Here is a 20,269-nt window from a genome sequence, read left to right as displayed (position 1 = left end):
GGGAGTTCGCACGTTCGTATTCAGTATTCTATTGGCGCAACGTCGTTTATAAGAAACTTTTAAGTATGGTTGCTCTCGTCCCTCCAGCCCAGGACATTATGTTTTGGCCTTTTGGGGGTGTTGATATTAGAACTTTTTGGAATGAGAGTGGGATAATGGGACAGCCGATCCAAGAGGGATCTCACGGAGCAAAACAATGGTAGATTGCCAACCTCCAGCATAGAAAATGCCGGCATTCTCTTGCTGGAACGGAGATTCCTAGCTGTTGGGTGTAATATGGGTGGCTGGTTGTTTTCAGCTCCGTTGTCCTGGAGAAAATTTTCTTGCAACAACGGCACTATAATCTTGTTAATAGGGGATTAGGCCCCACCGCCCCAGGACATGTGTCAAGGATGCACACGAAACCTTGGACGACAGAGGAAAAGAAAAATATGCAAGAGCAAAAGGATCACTACTCCCTCCAACCACTCTGCCTTCGTTGCAGAAGACCAGACAAAAACAACCCTGCTTAAACAAAAGGTCAAATGAAGCACAGAGTGCTTCAGAGAAAAGAGGCATCAATTAGTGTAAGTGCGATGGGCCAGGCTGATGATTGCTTCTCTTGTGGTCGGGTGTCTGCGATGGGGCAAGCCGATGATCAATTAGTACCGTCTGATTGACCAGAGTAAGGTCAGGGCAAGGCTTGTGTCAAATCTGATTAAGCTAACATAACCGTCTCATCACTGGACGGGCAAACGAGAGGGAGAGCGACGCTTTCCTTCAAGTCTCGGCCGGTACTGACTTGGGTAAAACTTTGATGTAATCAAAATCATTGTAGTAGGCTTCCTTGCCACATGCTTCAGCCGGGTAGACGCCACGAAAATGCTAGGGCCTCCTTTGGTTTGGAGGAATTTCATAAGAATTATAGAGGATATGATTCTTATAGGATTTTTTCTTTTAGAGCACTTTGGTTCATAGAAATGGATTTCTATTCCTACATAGGATTTGTTTCTATCCTCCACATTTCATAGAAAAATAAAAATGAGTCTAGACTCAATGGAAAATTTCTTTTGACGTGAACCAAATGACATCTTGTTTCCTATTCCTATTCATAGGATTTGAGATACATGTTATCTCATTTACTACAAATTTCCTATTCCTATGATAATCCTATCCTATGAACCAAAAGAGGCCTAGACCTACGAAGGGGCTACGAAGAGCTAAGTGACCTTCCATCCCTAACCAATAAATATCCCCTGGGTGGGCCCCCTTCCTTGGTTCCATCCAATAGGTCACACAAGATCCCTTATGATAAGTATGACATTACTTTTTTTTGCTCAGGATACCATATATGTCATTTCTTCACGAAACTTCACACGTGAGTAGAATGGTCAATCAAGTTTAATACCATATAATTTCATATATTGGTCTTGCGAGTACGCATGTAACCATGTTCCAAGAATTCTTGTCCCATTCCTTATGCTTTTACTAATAAATTGCTAAAGATATCACCCCCTTAAAAATTGAAGGAAAAATTGATGTGATGATTAAACAACAGATAGATCTTACATTGAACCTACAGAAGTTGTTGAAGAGTTGTTCTTTGTGCTAAAACCAGGGTAATGTTCTTCAGTGGACGTTCTCTAGGAAGGGTGGCAATTGCAAACATTTTGATGGCAACTTTAGTTATCACAAGGATGGGCAAAGATGACGATTTAAATTTGCAAGCACGGCAATTTTATAATGGAAAACAAAACTACAGCGTAGTTGTCATGCTCGCTAACTAAAATTGCAATGCTCGTGGCAACTAAAATTGCCATCCCTTCCCAGGGAAGGTTCGTTGGCTATTGGGGTCCTAAAACTAATTACCCCTTGTTTTCTTTTACTTTTTTACTTTTTGACAGATGCTCCTTTTTTTCTTAATACTTAGTACACCAAAAGTCATCTTTTGTCCTATAGTGTTTGGCAGACATTTCTGAAGTACAGTTAGTGCTGAAACTGACTGCCCTAGAGAAAAAGTTTCTATTAATGAAAACAATGAACTGATCTCTCAAAAAACAATGAACTGATCTCTCAAAAGATTGTTACAGGATATTTTACTGGCCAGCCCTGGTGCTTACCAGGAGGTACTACTGCCACCTGAAGAAGAAAATGTCATTCCCGCGTAGCACAAATGACAAGGAAACACAAGGATCCCACAAGGAATACACCTATAGGAAAGAGCAAGTGATTGTTATACATGCCCGGTGCAAGACTTATGTAAGTAATAAAAGTTTGGATGGGCTTCTTCAGTGATTTGTACTCCCTCCTATGCAGCGATCACTTTAGCAGCTTCACGCTTGGCAGTAAACTCTAATTCCTCCGGTGTGAAGGGAAGTGGCTTTGTGGGAGCAGGTAGTCGGCCAATGCTATCAACCTTGTCTCGTTGCTTGGGTGGAGGCCTCGCCGCTTTTGGTATAAGGCGGCCCTTCTTTGCAAACCATTCAGGTTTGAGTAGTGCCCTGAACCCAAGCTTGTTGTAGTACACCAATCTTACAGTTCCACCTGCTGCTTCAACTGCAGCTTTCGCCCTTGCGGTCGCCCTTGATACCTGCCAATTTACATTTGCTTAGGAAGGGATCCATAAAATTTGGATACATACTATCCAATCCGCAGCACCAATCTTCACAGCTGACCTAGTATGTGTAACCAGTCTTCTAAGTTGAAAATGTTATATCTTGATAATCAAAGCAATATAATTTCACTTAACATACATTGCAAGTAAAGTCATGCTAGTTTTTATTTCACTGCCACCACCTATTAGATACTATACTTATATATGAACCATGTTGTATTAGTTGGGCACATGCGAAACAATATTTAACAATAAGAAAGCTATATTTACTACACTCACAGTTGGAACTCCCTCATTGCCTCTACAAGAGCCACTACTTGTACTCGACATGATTGCAAGCAATGGACAGGCAGGTCATGCAAAGACATAACTAAATGGGCACATTCTGTGATATCATTATAATGGATAAATGGCGCTCGGCGGAACAGATACATTTACATTTTTGGATTATATGTCGTCGCATGCAGCAAGAAACAGAACAGAATAGGACTATGAAACATGCATGCTGTTCCTGAGAATGGAGGACTTGAAATGAACAAGAAACTGTATGCTTAAAGATTTAACTATTTCAAACTAGCTTTGGCTTGCCTCGAGGTGAATTGGCCATTTGATTTCTTCTGCACCACGGCCCATTAACCGAATCCCATCCTTTATTTGTTTTCCAATGGCACTTGTATCCTGATAAAGTGTGATAAGTTGATGTTGCAAAGAAGAAAACAGAAACATAGCTAGTTGAAAGAAATGACTGTAGTACCTTCAGTGTCTTCATTGTGATCAATTCAGAGGAATCAATTTTTCCAGCATTGATGAGCTTCGCAATTTTTCCCAGTCCACAGGGCTGACCACAGGGAAAGATGACCAACATCACACTATGCTCAGGGTGCCATTTGCAAATAAAAAATTGAACTTAAAGCATAAACAAAGTAATTGTCAAGTTGTTGAACAAGTTCTACAATGAATGTCCAGTTACCCAAATGAATGCAAAATTTTGACGTTATTTTGTAGATGTTGAAGTCAGACATTATCATGGATTAAATAGCAACAATTTGCTGAAAACAATCACTGCATGAACTAGCAGAGATAGGCATGTCGCATGTATGTGGGAATACAATTTCAGGAGGCTAGAAGATTGTAAAGCAAACAGAAAGTTACTCCACTGCTAAATGCCGAACAGTAAATCCCTTCACAGTACCTCCTGAAGGAGTTAACAAAATATGATAGATGCAATTCATTAGATTGTAATTTTTTGATGCTTTAGTCTTATGCTAGAGATTACGTAACATGATACAACTATATATATTACTCCCTCTGATCCATATTACTTGTCGCAGCTTTAGTACAACTTTGTACTAAAGCTGCGAGATCGGAGGGAGTATAAGAATATTGCATGTTCTTTTTGTGTTACGATGAACAAAGAAGAGAAGAAGAAAAAAACTATCAATGGGCACATCTATTAAAAGAACATTTTTGCATTGGTCTTCGCAATCTAATATATATAACACTAAAGAAATGTAACCCTGCCACATATGATACTTCTTTGAAGCCTGCACACACGCACAAGGTTCAGTTGTTCTTGCATACTAACATGACATGAAATAGTGCCCACCACTTTGCTAACATGAACTTATATATCCATTAATAGATTAGATAATGTGTAAACTTTAAATATAAGCCTAGGTTTCCTTCCTGGACAAATATCAAGCATAGAGATTTTGTCCAATCAACAGTTTACTCTTTAATAGATATGTCCAAAATCAGTGCACAATACCTCAGGTCTTACAACAGATTAGCAAAACCTCACCGATTATTTTGTCCACCAAAGTTTGGCGACCAATTCATGAATTCAATGCACAAGGCAAGTATCTTGGCACTTGGTATAGATCCACCACTGCTCACATATATCATACTCTAGCTGATAAGGAGCCGGCATACACTATCAACTAGAAGATAGATAGCTGAAATTGTTGACGCCCAAGCCAAGTCTTCCAATGCTGCAAGCTGGTGCTGCCCATTTTTCCAAAGCCCATAAGTTCCTTAAAAATGGCCGCTGCTATGTTATCTCAGAATGCCCATTTTCCCACCTATGACCATAATCTCTTGCTGTCTTCTCGGTACTTTCTATGTTATCTCAGAATGCCCATTTTTCCAAAGCTCATAAGTTCCTTAAAAATGGCCGCTGCTAGGTGAAAATCAACTATCCCGGTCTTCTCATAATGCATATTAAGGTACTTTCATGCTGCCTTTTGCCATTTTTAACACACAGTTCTATTGTTGTACACTGAGGAACAAAATGATCCAGAACCTCGTCTAAGAGCTACCACTACAGATAGGGCACTAGTAAGCTCAGTCAGAAATTCCTTCGCCTAACTAAGGAGCATCTACGAAGGGGACAAAATCCTTATCAAGGTAGCACTCGGAATAAGTGCTGGTAAAATGAAAATATGTGAACTCCGTGCACAGAGCACAGATCAAGCACCTTCTGTGCAGAAATGTTGACCCGGACAACTTACGGTCACAGAATCAAGCAACCTTCGAGAATGCCACACATACATGGAAAACAAGGAACGAAATGTTGATTCGTAATCAAACAACTTAGATCGCAAACAGCAAATGTCGCATTGCTGCGTGCAAGGAAAGCAGATGAACAGAAATGCAAAGAGGGCCCTGGACCTGGAACGTGAGCGAGAAGCGGTTCTTGAAGCCGCGGCGGGGGAGACGGCGGCGCAGCGGGGTCTGGCCGCCCTCGAAGCCGAAGCGAGCGGTGCCGCGCGCCTTCTGGCCCTTGTGCCCGCGCCCCGCCGTCTTGCCCTTCCCGGAGCCGATCCCGCGGCCCTTGCGCGTCTTCTGCTGCGTCGCGCCGGGGTTGTCGCGGATGTCGTTCAGCCTCAGCAGGCTCCCCACCGTCCTCAGTGGCCGCGGCACCTTTGGTGGCCGCGCCGCCGCTGACTCGGTGGCGTAGAAGTACGATGGTTGCCTGGGGGCGGGGAGGAGATAGGCGGGTGGGGCTGGAAGCGGGTGCCGGTGCGGTTGCGGGAGGCGGCGGGGGAACACGGCGGCGGTGGGGACGGTGCGGAGGAGCTGGGAGGCGCGGCGCAACATGGCTGCTGTGGTGGGCTGGCGGCTTCCTCCACCGGTCTGGCTGCGCCGGGGGTTTAGGGTTAGAATGGACGGTTCCGTGGCATAAAACCTCAGCCGCTGGCCTAAAAATGGACGCCCAGGATCACGTCACGTGCAGTCTTTGCTGGTTAGGTTGTCTCGCGTTGAGGGCTTTGGCGCGCCGTGCCGACGCCACCGCCGCAACACGCACCCAAAAATCCTAATCCTCCTCGCCGCCGGCGACCATGGTGTCGCAGCATGGCATCCTCCTCGCCGCGGGCCTCATATCCGACCACTTCGGCCCCCTCGTAGCGGTAAGATCCTGCCCACCTCCACTCTCCCGCCGTTCCCCTGCGTACTCGCAGTGTGTCAGCGTGTTCGTGCGTGTGAAGCCCTAACTCCGGCCGCCCGATCCCCTCTCGCAGAAGGTGTGCGACTGCCTCCTCCGCCACGGGGCGCTGCAGCTGACGGAGATTGTGCGCCGTCTCAAGCTCCCGCAGGGGCAAGTGAAGAACTCTCTCCTCGTCCTCATCCAGCACAACTGCGTTCAGGCCTTCTCATCGCCCAGAGGCAAGCCCGTATGCAAATCCCTTGGCTATATGATTCGATTCGATACCCTGCTAGTCCGTGACTCCATATATTTTTTCTGTGATTGTAGGCGATAGGACCATCACGCTCTACTTGGCCATCTTCGACAATGTCCTGCATCGGCTGCGCTTCTCAAAGTTCATCTCTGTTATCCGCGCGGACATTCCAGAGGTCCGTACTTGGATACGCACTTGATTTTAGTTCACGCTTGCTTGTTAAAAGCTGGGATTGATTAAAGCAGCATCCATAATTCTCTGAATGCTGAAATCAGTGCGGAGCAGATGGTACTGTAGATTTTTTTGCACCTTTTGATTCTCGTTGCTAGATGCATATCAACCTTGATTAATGGTCTAGAGGCGATGACAAAGAGTAACTGAGATATCTCGGAGTATTACACTAAAGGTTATTAACATGTGCTAAAACAATCACAATGCATCTTGACCTTGATTACTGATCTAGAGTTGATAACATGGGGTACTTGCAAATTTAGGTCGGGGTCCCGAGGATGTCCTTTACTCTTTCATGATATTTAGCTACTGCAGTCACTGTTGGCAAATAGAAGCTACCTAATCCTTTCTATCTGGAGTTTGCCGTTCAGCATAATCAAATTATTGTAGTGCTGTACGTCTGAACATATTCTTCTTACACTTCAAGATCATAAGGCATCATCTTTTCGTCGACAAACATTTTCCTCTATATGTAGTGCAAGATGAACCGTTTCATATTCGTACTATTTGACCACATTGTGGATGAGCTTTATGTCATTAGGAGGACGGGTGTGGTGTGTCTAGATATTTTTGTGAGACAACGTTAGAGTGTAATAGATGGAGTGGTGTTTCTCTGGCTGCACTGTTTGTAGTGTAGTGCCAGACTCCTGTAATTTGGTTTGCTCCCTTCAATAAAACTAAGGTATGCCATTGGCGTACTCTGAAAAAAAATCATACTATTTCAGCTTGATCATTCCAATTTTTTAAACTAATGCTGTATTTACATTCTCGATCCATCCTCTGGGTTAATCTCCAAGCATGCTACACTGTGGTGCATGGTACCATGTATGACCCTATTTTCAATGTTCCCCACACTTATTAGGGCGTCAAGGGCGGATATTGCCTTTGGAGGCCGAGCTCCATGGAGCTCGGTTTTGAAAAATTCAAAATTCATCAAATTTCAATTTCCACATTTCAAAAAACTCCGAAAAAAGTTACAGACATACATGGAGGCATAACACACATCTGTGTAAATTTTCAGGGCAAAATACGTTGAAATGAGGGCTGTGCAAAAAAGACAACTCTGAGGCTTTTTAACACATGATACTATTCATCCTCCCAAGCCATGAATTTGTCTTTTTTGAACAAGTCACATTTCAACGTGTTTCACCCTGAAATTTTAGATACATACACATAACATCCTTGTTTACTTGCATAATTTTTTTCAGATTTTTTTGAAACGGAAAAGTTTGAATTTTGAATTTTTCAAAAAAAAGGCCTCCATGGAGGCCGAGAGCCAAACATCCATTCTCCGTCAAGGGTCCGTACTATCCATATTATTGGACTACTATATTTTATAAAATACAAATATGGTTAAGATTTTCCTGTACGATTAACATTTTGTATTTTCTCACGTATATTCATATTTGTACTCTGCCCTGAGGGTTGAGAACTTGTGCACTCTGAAATCCCCCCAATCCATAATACTAGAGTGTTGAATCTGAACAAGCAAACACTTTTGCAGAAAGATGATCATATCTGCAGCATAAAATAAGTTGCTATATACACATATTTTAATTGTAATTTATTAGTGGAATTATTTGTATTTTTACTCTATATATCGATATACATATTTAATTGGACTACAGTGTTATAAAAGTCATTAGGTTCTAGGTTTGATGCTTGTGATGTTGTGGCCATTCCCTATTCTCCACCCATGGTAACAGAGGCGGGTTGACAGGGTAAGGGGAGAATGCTGTTGGCTGTGGGGATGTTGATATGATCCCTTTTTAGGTGTTTAATAAATATGCTGGTAATTATTGTTTGTGATATGCTGGTAGTTGATAGAGAAACTGACAGATAACATACCTTGCCTGAATTTACATTCTAATTGTTCTGGTGCTATTTTTGCTACAAAATGTGTGATCGTTTCCCGGGCCATTCTCAGAAGAAAATAAAGTTAATTTTAACATTATGCCTACAATCATTGAGTACTTGTAACTTTTCCAAAGTTTATGACCTTATGCATAGAACTTATGTATCTTGCAGTCAGAAACTCTTATTGAGGGATTGCTTCAGAATGGTAGGCTAACATTTGACCAACTTGTGGGACGCACAATCTCTAAAGTGCCAGAAGGTATGTCCTTTTAATTTGTTGAAGTTGTTATTGGATCATCCACTGTTCTTTTTATGATGTTATTCTCTTTCCTTTTTTCCCATAATCTTTGATATTTGCTGGTGATAGTGACTATTACTGTTCCCTGATAATGGGTCATCCATGTTCAAGGCACCATCCAACCAGCAAGGGAAGAAATACGAATGAACTTCAACAAACTTGTGTATGCACGTTATGTGGAACGTTGCCCAAAAGCTGAACCCTATTTCAATCCACAGGAAGATGAACAATCTACAGCTGCAAGGAGAAGAGTTCCAAAAGTATGTAAAGTGATTCCCTGTTATGGACATTCCTGGTCATTTTAATAGGCCTCTACTTACTTTTATAGTTTTCTACTGTAAACTAATACAAATGCATGCAGGATTGGTAGAAGCTGACTAGGCTGGTTAGTTTAGTAACTTGGTCTTGTAATTAGACATCTTAGCAACGGGCTAATTAGCTAGCTCGGTGGTTTGGGTCCTTTTTATGCGAGGCCTGTTGACGAAAATCATCTTACTCTTAACTCATGGTCATCACCTGTACACTTTGTGAAAACTGATAGTTACTAGTACCAAGATCTCGATGCTTTAATAATGCATTAGTACTGTTCTTTCTTCTGTTGCTATGTTCTGTGTATGATAGTCAGTTACAGGACCTGAGAAAATTATCTTTGTTACAGACTGCCGAGGAGGTTCTTTCACTTCAGCAGAAAGTTGTCAATACTGCAACCCTTTCTGACCCAGAAAGGTTTTCTGAGATCCCATACGGCATGGAGGATGCATCAAAGACAAATGATTGTCCTCATAACGCTGTTGCAGGTGCTAAGGTGGTGTACTCTTTTTACTTATCTTCACCACCATGTTATGTGAAAATTTGGTGTTTGTTGTTTCGGCCATCCTGTAGTTAAACGAGAAAAGGCAAAGTGACATGTGTAGATTTTTGTCAATGGTGAAGGCATTTTCTGAAATTATTGATAGGAACTAGCAAATGCAGCAACAGTATGCAATGCACTGCTTTTATCATCATGTAATTCTCTGTGTCGTTATTTCATCAGCGGAAACACGGAGCCTTTGAGGTAGATGAAGAGCTCAACTCAACAATTGCAGAGAATGAAGTACTTTGGCGGGTAAATTTTGAGAAATTTATATTCTGTCTAAAGAAGAAGGTATGTTCTGTTATCATAGCATTACTATGGATAGCATATTTATGCAGGCGTCTTCATCTTTTTATCTGCAGCGGTGTTTCTGTATTTTCTTTTCCTTGCTTGCATTGGGTCTTCTAGAAGTAGGATACCTACCAAGCCATTGTTTTCTACAAAACAACAGTGAGATTTATTGCTTGGGAAGAGGAGTGGGGGTCGGGTGGGGTTGCTGCTGCCATGAAGAAAGGATTGTAATGTAAACCCCAAAGCGAAATGAAGTTTGTACAGTAAAAAGAGGACAAAAGCAAAAAGGAATGTACTCCATGAACATATAATAGCTTCTGCACTGTATTGAATCTCTCTCTCTCTCTCTCTCTCTCTCTCAATACCACTGCCAGTGGTATTTCTCCCAATACCAAGCTGATCATGAACAATGGAAGCACAAGTCCAGTCAGGGAGCTTTGGCGTCGATGACAGAATAGTGATGGGAGGCCGATCAACAGAGCTGCATCTTCCTCTATCTTGACAATGTTCTTGACTGTGGAGATCTTGGAGACTATCCAAGAAGTTCTGTGGCGTGGGGATGAGTCCGAGCTGCTCCTCGGAGGGGATGAGCCAGAGCTGCAAGCGAAGATAGAGCCAACTGAAGCGGCAACTGGCAGCTAGGGGTGGGCATGTTGTTGTGTGGGCCATGAAAGTTATTCTTACATGCTGTGGTCAGCTTCAACTTAAGAGTTTTCTCTAGCTTCTATTGCATCTATTTAACTGGTTTGAGATGCACATCAGAGATGCCGTAAGGCTTGCCTGTCATGTACAGGACTGTGTTGTTGTACTGCACCTGCTTTTTTGTCCCGAATAAGTTAAGTTGAATGAGGATTATTCATGTAGCAGCACCGCCTCCCCCCCCCCCCCCCCCCCCCCCCCCCCCCCCCCCCCCCCCCCCCCCCCCCCCCCCCTCATACCCCCACAAAAAGAGAGCAGAGAATGCAGATTTTTCATTTTGAAATCTGTTTATTTGTGTATATGCATGAACGGTGCAGCTGAATGAATCATGCAATTCGACTTTGTTAATTCTCACTTAATGTTTTCCTTCTTGCATTAAAGTTTTGTGCAGACCGAAAGAAACCAAAGCTGAAGGTTGGCACACATCCTATCTGGGAGTCATTTTTCGAAGCTAACTTAACTGACAAAGATACAAACTCTGGTAGTACCCGATATCAATATCTCAAGTATCCTTTCAATAGTAGATCCAGGAACACAGCAATTTTATTTTTATGGCTTTACATCCACATATAGTCTTGTATGAACATAACTATTTTTAACCTGCATTTCTGTTTTTAAATTCCATCGGTTCTGGTCTTGCCTCTTGGTGGTGAGCATTAACTAAGAAATGCTAGTTTCTGTTTGAGCTATTTATTTGAAATCTATAGCTTGGCACAAAGAAGGGGAGCCTTGGCACAGTGGTAAAGCTGCTGCCTTGTGACCATGAGGTCACGGGTTCAAGTCCTGGAAACAGCCTCTTACAGAAATGTAGGGAAAGGCTGCGTACAATAGACCCAAAGTGGTCGGACCCTTCCCCGGACCCTGCGCAAGCGGGAGCTACATGCACCGGGCTGCCCTATAGCTTGGCACAGTCTTGAATGAGCCAGATTAGGGAATGTCATATGCTAGTTTATTTCCTACAATGTCATATGCTGCCCTATATGCTGAAGTACCAATGTACCATGACAATTTATCACTTTAGTTACATGGTTCCAGTTTGATTAATAGTTGCCCTATCGATATCGATGCAAGGAAAATCACTATACCTTGCTTGAAAATTATATAATATCACTAGAGGGGGGAAAGACCATTCTAGCAATCAGTTGTGAATTGTTTCCAACAAGTATAACATTGAGTTCCATTCTTTCAGTGACATCATCAACAAATGGTATTTTGGAGAAACTAGGACAAAAGGAAGGAACTGCAGCAATGACAATTGGTGACATAAAACCAGTCCTGCTGGATTTACAGTGTACTACTTCCGATGGGGAAGAATTTACTTTTGGTAAGTTACTGTTGATATTTTTAGTCTGTATAAGTCGAATACATCGAAGTTCTGTTAGTTAAGTGCTCGGCATGAAGCCCAGTTCAAGCTTGCTAGAAATGAACTTCTATGGTTCGGAAATCAAAACTTGCCACTAGGCAATGGATGCCATAAGGAAACTGATTTCAGTCCAGTCCAATTCCTGGATTGAATTGTGGTAGCTTAATGTCTTAATTATATTGGAACTTCGGATATGATCATGTGAACCAGTCCACACTCCGCACTTCCAGCTAAGGAGACATGTTGGTTGGTCTATACATGGAAAAAGTACTATAGCTATGACATCTTCCATTGTTTTCATAATTAGTTCGAGCCTAGTTACCATTAGGTTGCTGATACCGACGGCCTGCTATTCCATGAAATTGTGCTGTATGCAGTGATAACAAAATATTCCGCCGAAGCGTGAAAAAGCCTCTAAACAGCTGGAAATTATGTTGTAGAAACTTACTTTCCTTGTTACTTGTCTTCCATTCTGAACTCTGGATGCTCAAAATTAGTATGCCAACCTTGAGTTAACATCATAATTTCTTTTATGTAAGATTAAAAAACACTTGATGTTTAAATTTAGTTTGCCAGCCTTTGAGTGAACATCATAAGTTCTTTTTGTAAGATTTTCATGACAGTGGTATTGTTTTTCTGTAGATTTACGCAAAATGGTTGAAGCATGTAGAAATGAGGAGGTACCAGATTGTGTTACTGTTTCATGGTTTATTTGAGTTATTAAAAAACACTCCCCTGTCCTTTCCGTACTAACAGTTGACATGCACATGTCTTTTATGTGTGCATTATAGATAGAGTCACTTGTGAAAAAGAAATACGGGCAAGAAGCTTTTACAATCTTTAGGCTATTGGTCACACAAGGTTGTGCAGTTGAGACAGATCAAGTAAGTACTCTTACATATTGAGGAAATTGTAGAACTATGCTTTGCTATTGTTGTCAAACTCGTTTGGTTAAGAAAGCTTCTGTTATGCATTAATTTTATTTGTGTGATCCTGTTTTATGATTGTTTATTTGATGACATGGCTTCCTGTTGCAACCCGAAGTACACAAATCTAAACTTTGATTGCAAATGTGCAGATTATTGACACAACAATTCTTGACAAGCAGATTGTTCATTCAACTTTGTACAAACTATGGAACGATGGCTACATAGATACAGAGGTCTGTTTCCTAGTGTCATCAGAAAAGTAGTATTTCTTGCTTGGAGGGCAGAGAGAATGACAATGATAACCCTCCTTGCTTTAAATGTTAGTTGTGCGATAACTTCACTGCTTTGATGGTCTACTACTTTACTATACAAGGCAGGTGGCCCATATTAGCCTTACGAATGCATCATCAATTCATGATATATTGCGTTACTTTCATCATAAATCTGCATCATTTATAAGCATCAATGCAGTTTTAAAAGGCTATTTGAGCATTTGGGATAAAGCTTGTAAACAAACTTGATAAGTTAGTTAATACAAGAGTAAGTGTCTAAAGTTTTCTTGACACATTAAGTACTTAAACACAAATAATATCCAGTTATATGTTCTAGAGTAATTCCTAGTTATGTGAATGGTGCTCGAACACCTTAACCCACACTTTCTGAGTTTTGTAGTGTGGCAATTGGTAATACAGCAAAAGTTTAGAACTTCTTGCACCCATAAGTTTCACCAGCTCAAGAGCATATGTAGGTGCTTTATTAAACACTTATTCCTTAAAATGATTGTAAGTAACTTCTGTAAATTTACTGAACAAATACCAGTTTTAGGGAAGATCCTTCAAAACAAATTAAGGATAAGGAATGGGAAAAGTTTAGAACTTCTTGCACCCATAAGTTTCACCAGCACTAATGCTGCATTATTGGGTTACAAATTTGAAGGAATGAGTGGGTTATAAGGAATCTGCTAGAGAGGCTCTAATGCTGCATTAGCATAGTTGGAACTATCCAGAAATAATACCTGTGAAAGTGATTCTATTGGACTGATACAGTAGAAAATTAGCTGGAACTAGGAAATTGAATGCATCTGCTATTGCTGTTTCTGGCTTTTGTTGTGCCCCAAATAAATGTTTGCACTAGATGTTTGACAAAGTGAGATGTTCTTAAGCCACATAGAATGGTATTTTTGTTTCACACGTCACCCATGGCAGAGTTATCGTCTAGCAACTTTCAAGTTTCAGTTACTTTCCTGGAGCAATAGTTCAGAGCTTCCACACTACTGCAGTTCTGCTACCTCAGTTTCAAGCTAACCTAAAGAACTGACTATGGCTTAAAGCTAGGAGAACTTTTGTTGTAAATTACAGGATATTATGCATATGGATATCCTGCAAGTTTATAAGTAACAAAAGATGTCTCATTTTGTGCTTCTGTTCACAATAATTCTATTATGTTTACAGAAAATCGCTTCCGCAGCAGGAACAGGGTACGCACAGTTTTTCGTATGGAGAGCCAAAAATACATTTCGTGAGCAGTTCATCGATAATCTCTACCATGCTGCTTTGAACTTGCGCCAGATGGTGAATTACATTGCTGAACTTCTGCTCGAGGTTATCATCTAATGATCATCATTTACAGTTTTTTAGCTGTAAGCTGAGTTTTCCTAAGCAAAACATTGTTTATTACTTTTACGTTTCATGAATTCAGGATGCACGTCAGGATTGGTTCCTCTATTGCCCATATGTTTATCATCACAGTACATACATGACTATATAATGTGTTTATGCCATATCATAGTTGCAATTCAGTTTGATTGTTTCTTTACTGAGTCGGCATTTTCATAGCGTTGTTTGGTTGGGATCAGGCTTACATTATTAGATCATCCCAAATGCAGAGCAGGAAGATACGTAACCATATATCGAGGCCAATAATTTCCTATGCTCCCATATAGAAAACCTTGGTTAGAAACAACTCTCGAGTTACTAGATTGAAGAATCAACTGGGCTGAGATCAGTTTACATTAGTACCATCACTGGGAAGTTGTAGGGCACCAAGAATAATGTCTGTCTGCGATATGGGATTAGTTGCCACCATGCCATCTTACTAAATGAACCCTTACCTTGCTGAAACTAACTTTGTTGGCTTGAAGCAGGTTTTACTTGCAGAGATGTGTGCAACCTGACCTTAACTCACGAATTGTTCATGTATTGCAGGGTTCGAAGGACGAAACAAAGCTGCGGAACAGAAAGAACATTCTGATCCTGGCCCTCACGAGACATGATGACTCTCTCATGCTGTTCCATGATTTTTGAAAACACCGGAGCCGATCTTAGTCCACCATAAATGTAGAAAGTAAACCAGACTGAAGTTAGACAACTGAATTAATATATCTTTGGCTCTTAGCTGATTTCACCTATGGGAAATTCATTTACGCTGCATGTTTTGAGATCTTCGATATCGCATTTTGCCATTGTTGTGTTTGGAAATTCCACACTTTGGTAATGTCCAGCATGCAATTGGCACGGCAGGAGGAATGCTATTCCCACCGATCTGCCTCGTCATCCGGCATGTGAGGCTATCCATTCCATTCGTCTGGCCAAATGCCACTCGTACCGGCAGGCAGGCAGGCCACCGATGATTGGAAGCGGATAATCACAATAATTCGCAAGTTGCGGGGGCGTCGATGCTGCGCCACTCGGAGCGGCCACCATTGCATTTGCATTATCTATCTATCAATCCGCGCGCGAGAGGTAGAGGTCGCAAACGCGTCGTCTCATGCACGTATGACCATGGACTTTTGCGAGGCGTATCGCACCCATGTGCGCACACACATGCATGAAGCAGCCCTACAGCTAATGCGCGCGCATACGGCCAGGTCAACTGCCGCAGTTAGCTGGAGAGAAATAACAAAACCCCGACGATTCTTTCTTTCCGCAATGATAAGAGAGTCCCCCCACTGATTCGGCCTTGTTCCGCGGGGAATGTTCGACGGCGTACCAACCTCCTTAAACAACGGTGTGATGAGGGCAAAAGTCTGTACGTACGTACACAATCGACCCGCCTATGCAGATGGATAGATATATTGTACGTGCTTGCGTATGATTGTGTCCACACATTGTACGTACGTAGTACGTTATCTACACCGAGGGATGAGGCGCTGCTGGTAGTAGTGGCGTGTTACCATGCACGAGCACGAGCCTGCAGTCTCAGGGATTTGTGTGGTCCAGCTGGTGAGTGACAATCTCGCCTCTTGTTTCCTTGTGCCTTCTGAAAGTTCCAAGCCAAGTGGTCGTGCCTTTTCTTCTTGTTGCTACTGTCCGTGCGTTGTTACCGATCTCCATGTAGCACATTATATCGGCCATCATTTGAACTTTTCTAGCTCCGTATATATAGCTTTTGGAGCGTGAACTCAACTTCCCGATTTGGTATTGCGGAAACTTGTGGAGACAGATGCCCACGCTTGCCAGTCGGCACTCAGGAAATGGCACGATGAGCAGCTGGGTGCATGTTTCTGAACCTGAATTCGCAGTGCGTACCCGAGTTTTACGTCGCTTCAAGTAAGGGAAGGCTCCGTTGCTGTGGGGCTGAGTGGTGGCGATCGACTCCTATGCCTGCTACAACAACCAACCCATTTAGATTCAGGGCTTGCAATGCAAGCAATTCCTTCGGGCCCGGTATTGCCTGACAGCAAGACACACACACACAGACACACACACACACACAAGCACTGTGCCATTCTCCTTGTCACCTGGGAAAGAAGGATTGGTTTCTAGTGCTACTATTTTATTTACGTCTCGCTGTGCATGATAAGACTAGTGATCACCCACCCAGCGTGCAGTGAGATCCGGAATACGCGTGTGACATACTGACCACGAACGCAGACATCCTCCAACCTATACTACAGATCGATCGACTAGAAAAATTCGGAATCCCTTGTGATTGACGATTGAACGTAAGCGCGCCTCAGTCATCGGTCAGAAGACCCTAACCCTGTGGATCAGTTTGCAGCCAGAGCAGTTTTTTGCTCCTGCGCTGCTAATGGACTACGGGACACATGTGACGGTGCTGCTAGGCTGCGTACCGTGGTCAAATGGACGATGAGCTGGAGGCCAGGCACCAATGGAGTACCACCATGTGCCGTGACAGAATGTGTTGCCGCCTGGGCATGTGACCTTGCTTCCTCCCCCGCCCACCCTTCAGCAGTAGTCGCGGACAAATTTGAAGCCGCTTTTGGGAACTTGTTGCCAATCAATACCGGGTCGTGTCTGATCGATCGGGCATCAGCTCTGCGCGCGCGGCGTCGCGTGGGAGTGGGATTCGGGGTGGAGGCCACTTCGTTCGGAAAAGAATTCTATGAAACGAGGTCTCACGCGAGACTCATTCTGATGAATGACACGTGGCATTCATAAATCATAAAGTATCCCTCACCCCCATTTAAAAAGGCGATTTGATAATTTGCCACCCCTTACTTCCCCCTTTCACAATTTGCCATCCATTGTCTCAATGACGGACGGGCCCAGGCCCCACCTGTCATTCTCAGGGGGCAAATTATGAAAGGGGGAGGTAAGGGGTGGCAAATTATCAAATTTGCCCATTTAAAATTAGGGGGGAGAGAGATTAGATACTTTGTGATTTGTGAATGCCACGTGTCATACATCAGGACGGGTCTCACCTGCTAATCGTGAGATCTGATCTCATATATTTTTTTTCCTTCTAGATGCTCAGGACGGGTCTCACGCATGACCGCCCCGCTTACACGGAGCACCAATTTTTTCTTCTAGGAATATCGTGCGGAGCGGTGGCGGTAATATTAGGGTAACACAAGCAACCGAAGACGTGAAGATCGTCATAGGATGGAGGAGACCCGAACAAGAGGTGATGAGGTGTATAGCTCCATCGTGATTTGCAAGGCCGGATGTTAAGGAGAACCGTGGCGGTAGCGAGTGCGTCTGACCAAAACCGTGCGGGCATGTGTGCATGGAAGAGCAATGCGCGAACACTCCCATTGAGAGTGCGGAGCACACGTTCGGCACGACCGTTTTGTTGGGATGTATATGGACATGTGAGACGAAAGATGGTGCCATAGGTGGATAGAAGATGTCGAATAGTGAGGTTATCAAAAAAAATTCGTTATCTGTTTGAAGGCGAGCAATGGCGCGATGAAAGTGGGTGTTGACGTAAGCATAAAGGGAGTGAAGGGTGGAGGCGACTTCGGATTTACGGCGTAACAAAAAAGTCCAAGTGAAGTGAGAAAAATCATCTAAAATCATGAGGTAATATGATAAGCCCGAATTGCTAGGCATCGAAGATGTCCAAACATCACAATGAATAACATCAAATGGAAAAGTGGCAATTGATGTGGATGAAGAAAACGGCATCTTTCCGATACGGCAAGCATGACAAGTATGAGCCGCTGATTTATTACATGAAAAGGAAAAATTGCTCAAAATTTTGTGAAGAGCGTCGGCACTGGGATGACCAAGTCGAGCATGCCAAAGCGAGACATCGGCATGAAGAGCAACCGGACTGCCACTCGTAGTAGGACCGCATGGGTAGAGATCGTCGAGGGAATCACATCGGTGCAGAACCCTCCAGGAGCGAGCATCCTTGACAGAGAAACCAAGAGCGTCAAACTCAACAGTGACATGATGTTCACGAGTAAGAGTACGAACAGAACATAGGTTTTTGATTAAGGATGATGAGACAAGCACATTATTAAGGGTTAAAGATGAAGAGGGAAACAGAAGGGAGAACGAACTGTGATGAGTGATGGGAAGAGAGGTGCCATCACCAACCACGATGCGAGAGTTAAAAGGATAAGGGGAGGCACAGGAGAGGATACCGGGGTTAGAAGCCATGTGAGCGGCGGCGCTGGTGTCCATGTACCAATCGCCACCTCCGTTGTAGTTGCTCAGCAAGGGTGCAACATGAAGGGTGGAGAGGAGTGCCGAGTCCCAAACACCGCCGGGGGTACTGCCATACGGGTCGTAGGCCGGGGGGCATCGTAGGCCACGGCGCCGCCATATGCCGCAGGACCGGGGGCGGGCGCGGTCAGCAGCGCCTGATGAGAGGCCGGCCGTGCACCAAGGATGCCCGGAGCAGGGGGCGGGGACGGGCATGGAGTAAGCATGCACAATGCCCGTCCAAGGGTTGTACCCCGACAGCCAGGGTGGTGTAGGGACTACCGCGGGGTTCACGGGAAGGCGCGGTGCCGTGTTGGAGTTGAGTGGCCGACCCCCACGACCCTTCTGCTTGCGACCACCAGATGGGGCAGGCGCGGGCGTGGGTGGCGGGGTCGGGGCAAGAGGACGAGGCGCGGGCGGGGTTGGAGACGCGCCGTGGCCGCCGGCGAGGCCGGCGTGGAGAGCGGTGTGGGTCGCCTGCCCAGCAGAGTGGCGAAGGCGCTTCTCCTCCATGCGAAGATACGTGACGGCCTTGGCGTATGTCGGTGTGACGAGGGAGAGGTTGGCGGCAGACTGGCCGAGGTCAGGGTGGAGTCCCCGAAGGAGGTTGGTGAGGAGGACGGAGTCGTCGATGGTCATGCCGACGTCGCGCAGCTCGTCGGCGAGGACCTTCAGCCACGTGCAGTATTCATCGATCGAGAGATCGTTTTGCTGCAGCATGAAGAACTCTCCTTGGAGGAAAACACGACATTGGAGTTGATTGTCGAGGAAGAGGTCGCACAACCGTGTCCACATGGCGTACACCGATGGGTCATGGGAGTTCACCATGTCGAAGAGACCCTGTGAGATGGTGAGGAAGAGCCACTTGATGATGCAGGCGTCCACGACAAGCCAGTCGTCGTCGTCCTTCATGTCGCGGAAGTCGACGCTCCCGTAAACGTGCTTGATGAGACAGTAGGAGCAGAACAAGAGCGCAAAGTAGGTGCGCCATGCGTTGTAGGATGACGAGTCAAGGTCGAGGACGACGGGCACGTGATCTTTGATGTGGAGCTCGTTGAGGCGGTCAGAGGTGAACATGGCGCCAGCAAAGGAGCCGGCGTCGGACGGATCGGCCTTGGAGCGGGACATGGTGGCGGTGGGAGGGAAGTGGGGTAGCGGCGGTGTTAGGGTTTAGGTGGTGGCTAGGAAGAAGATGGCGACCGAAGGAGAGGAGGGGCGGCGGCTATGGGAGGGAGTAGAGGCGGCGGTGTAGGGTTTGGGGGAAGGCAGCGGCGGCTACGGGAGGGAGTAGCGGCGGGAGCGTAGGATTTGGGAGGGGATGGCGGCGGCTACGGAGGAAGTAGCGGCGGCGGCGTTAGGGTTTGGGAGGAGGGCCAGCGGCGGCTATAGGGAGGAGCGGTGGCTACGTGGGGCGGAAGCGAGGGAGATTGCGATGAAAACTGATATCATGTAGAAAAGATATGGGATGCAATTAAATTGTATTCCTCTGAGTTGGTCACAATTGTTGGGAAACGTAGCATACAATTTCAAAAATATTCCTACGCTCATGCAAGATCTATCTAGGAGATACATAGCAACGAG

General features: G+C 44.4%; 2 protein-coding genes across 2 annotated transcripts; one reads left to right on the top strand and one right to left on the bottom strand.

The window, feature by feature from the left end:
* Positions 1 to 2,022: 2,022 nt before the first annotated feature.
* Positions 2,023 to 5,767, bottom strand: LOC125544556 (50S ribosomal protein L15-like). Its single transcript, XM_048708287.1, has 4 exons — positions 5,264 to 5,767; positions 3,348 to 3,431; positions 3,182 to 3,271; positions 2,023 to 2,569 (listed from the first exon to the last, which is right to left on the bottom strand). The coding sequence occupies exons 1-4, from the start codon at positions 5,690 to 5,692 to the stop codon at positions 2,288 to 2,290; spliced, it is 885 nt and encodes a 294-aa protein (XP_048564244.1). The 5' UTR covers positions 5,693 to 5,767; the 3' UTR covers positions 2,023 to 2,287.
* Positions 5,768 to 5,799: 32 nt separating this feature from the next.
* Positions 5,800 to 15,235, top strand: LOC125544555 (DNA-directed RNA polymerase III subunit RPC3-like). Its single transcript, XM_048708286.1, has 14 exons — positions 5,800 to 6,003; positions 6,115 to 6,259; positions 6,348 to 6,448; positions 8,533 to 8,620; positions 8,771 to 8,919; positions 9,318 to 9,464; positions 9,693 to 9,803; positions 10,884 to 10,983; positions 11,692 to 11,826; positions 12,508 to 12,545; positions 12,657 to 12,749; positions 12,944 to 13,027; positions 14,246 to 14,395; positions 14,999 to 15,235. Exons 1-14 carry the CDS (start codon positions 5,935 to 5,937, stop codon positions 15,095 to 15,097), a joined length of 1,509 nt encoding a protein of 502 aa, XP_048564243.1. The 5' UTR covers positions 5,800 to 5,934; the 3' UTR covers positions 15,098 to 15,235.
* Positions 15,236 to 20,269: the final 5,034 nt, after the last annotated feature.

Source organism: Triticum urartu, chromosome 3 (genome assembly GCF_003073215.2).
Source record: "Triticum urartu cultivar G1812 chromosome 3, Tu2.1, whole genome shotgun sequence".
Taxonomy (NCBI): Eukaryota; Viridiplantae; Streptophyta; class Magnoliopsida; order Poales; family Poaceae; genus Triticum; species Triticum urartu.
This window is presented reverse-complemented; position numbering and strand designations above follow the sequence as displayed.

What these genes read in the sequence shown, in the direction of transcription:
- LOC125544556 (XM_048708287.1), bottom strand. Translation starts at nt 5,692, where the DNA reads ATGTTGCGCCGCGCCTCCCAGCTCCTCCGCACCGTCCCCACCGCCGCC. An exon ending in TCACAATGAAGACACTGAAG is followed by an intron (nt 3,272 to 3,347) that starts GTACTACAGTCA and finishes ACACTTTATCAG; the next exon opens with GATACAAGTGCCATTGGAAA. An exon ending in AATGGCCAATTCACCTCGAG is followed by an intron (nt 2,570 to 3,181) that starts GCAAGCCAAAGC and finishes GTAAATTGGCAG; the next exon opens with GTATCAAGGGCGACCGCAAG.
- LOC125544555 (XM_048708286.1), top strand. Translation starts at nt 5,935, where the DNA reads ATGGTGTCGCAGCATGGCATCCTCCTCGCCGCGGGCCTCATATCCGAC. An exon ending in AATCTCTAAAGTGCCAGAAG is followed by an intron (nt 8,621 to 8,770) that starts GTATGTCCTTTT and finishes TCCATGTTCAAG; the next exon opens with GCACCATCCAACCAGCAAGG. An exon ending in TTGCTGAACTTCTGCTCGAG is followed by an intron (nt 14,396 to 14,998) that starts GTTATCATCTAA and finishes CATGTATTGCAG; the next exon opens with GGTTCGAAGGACGAAACAAA.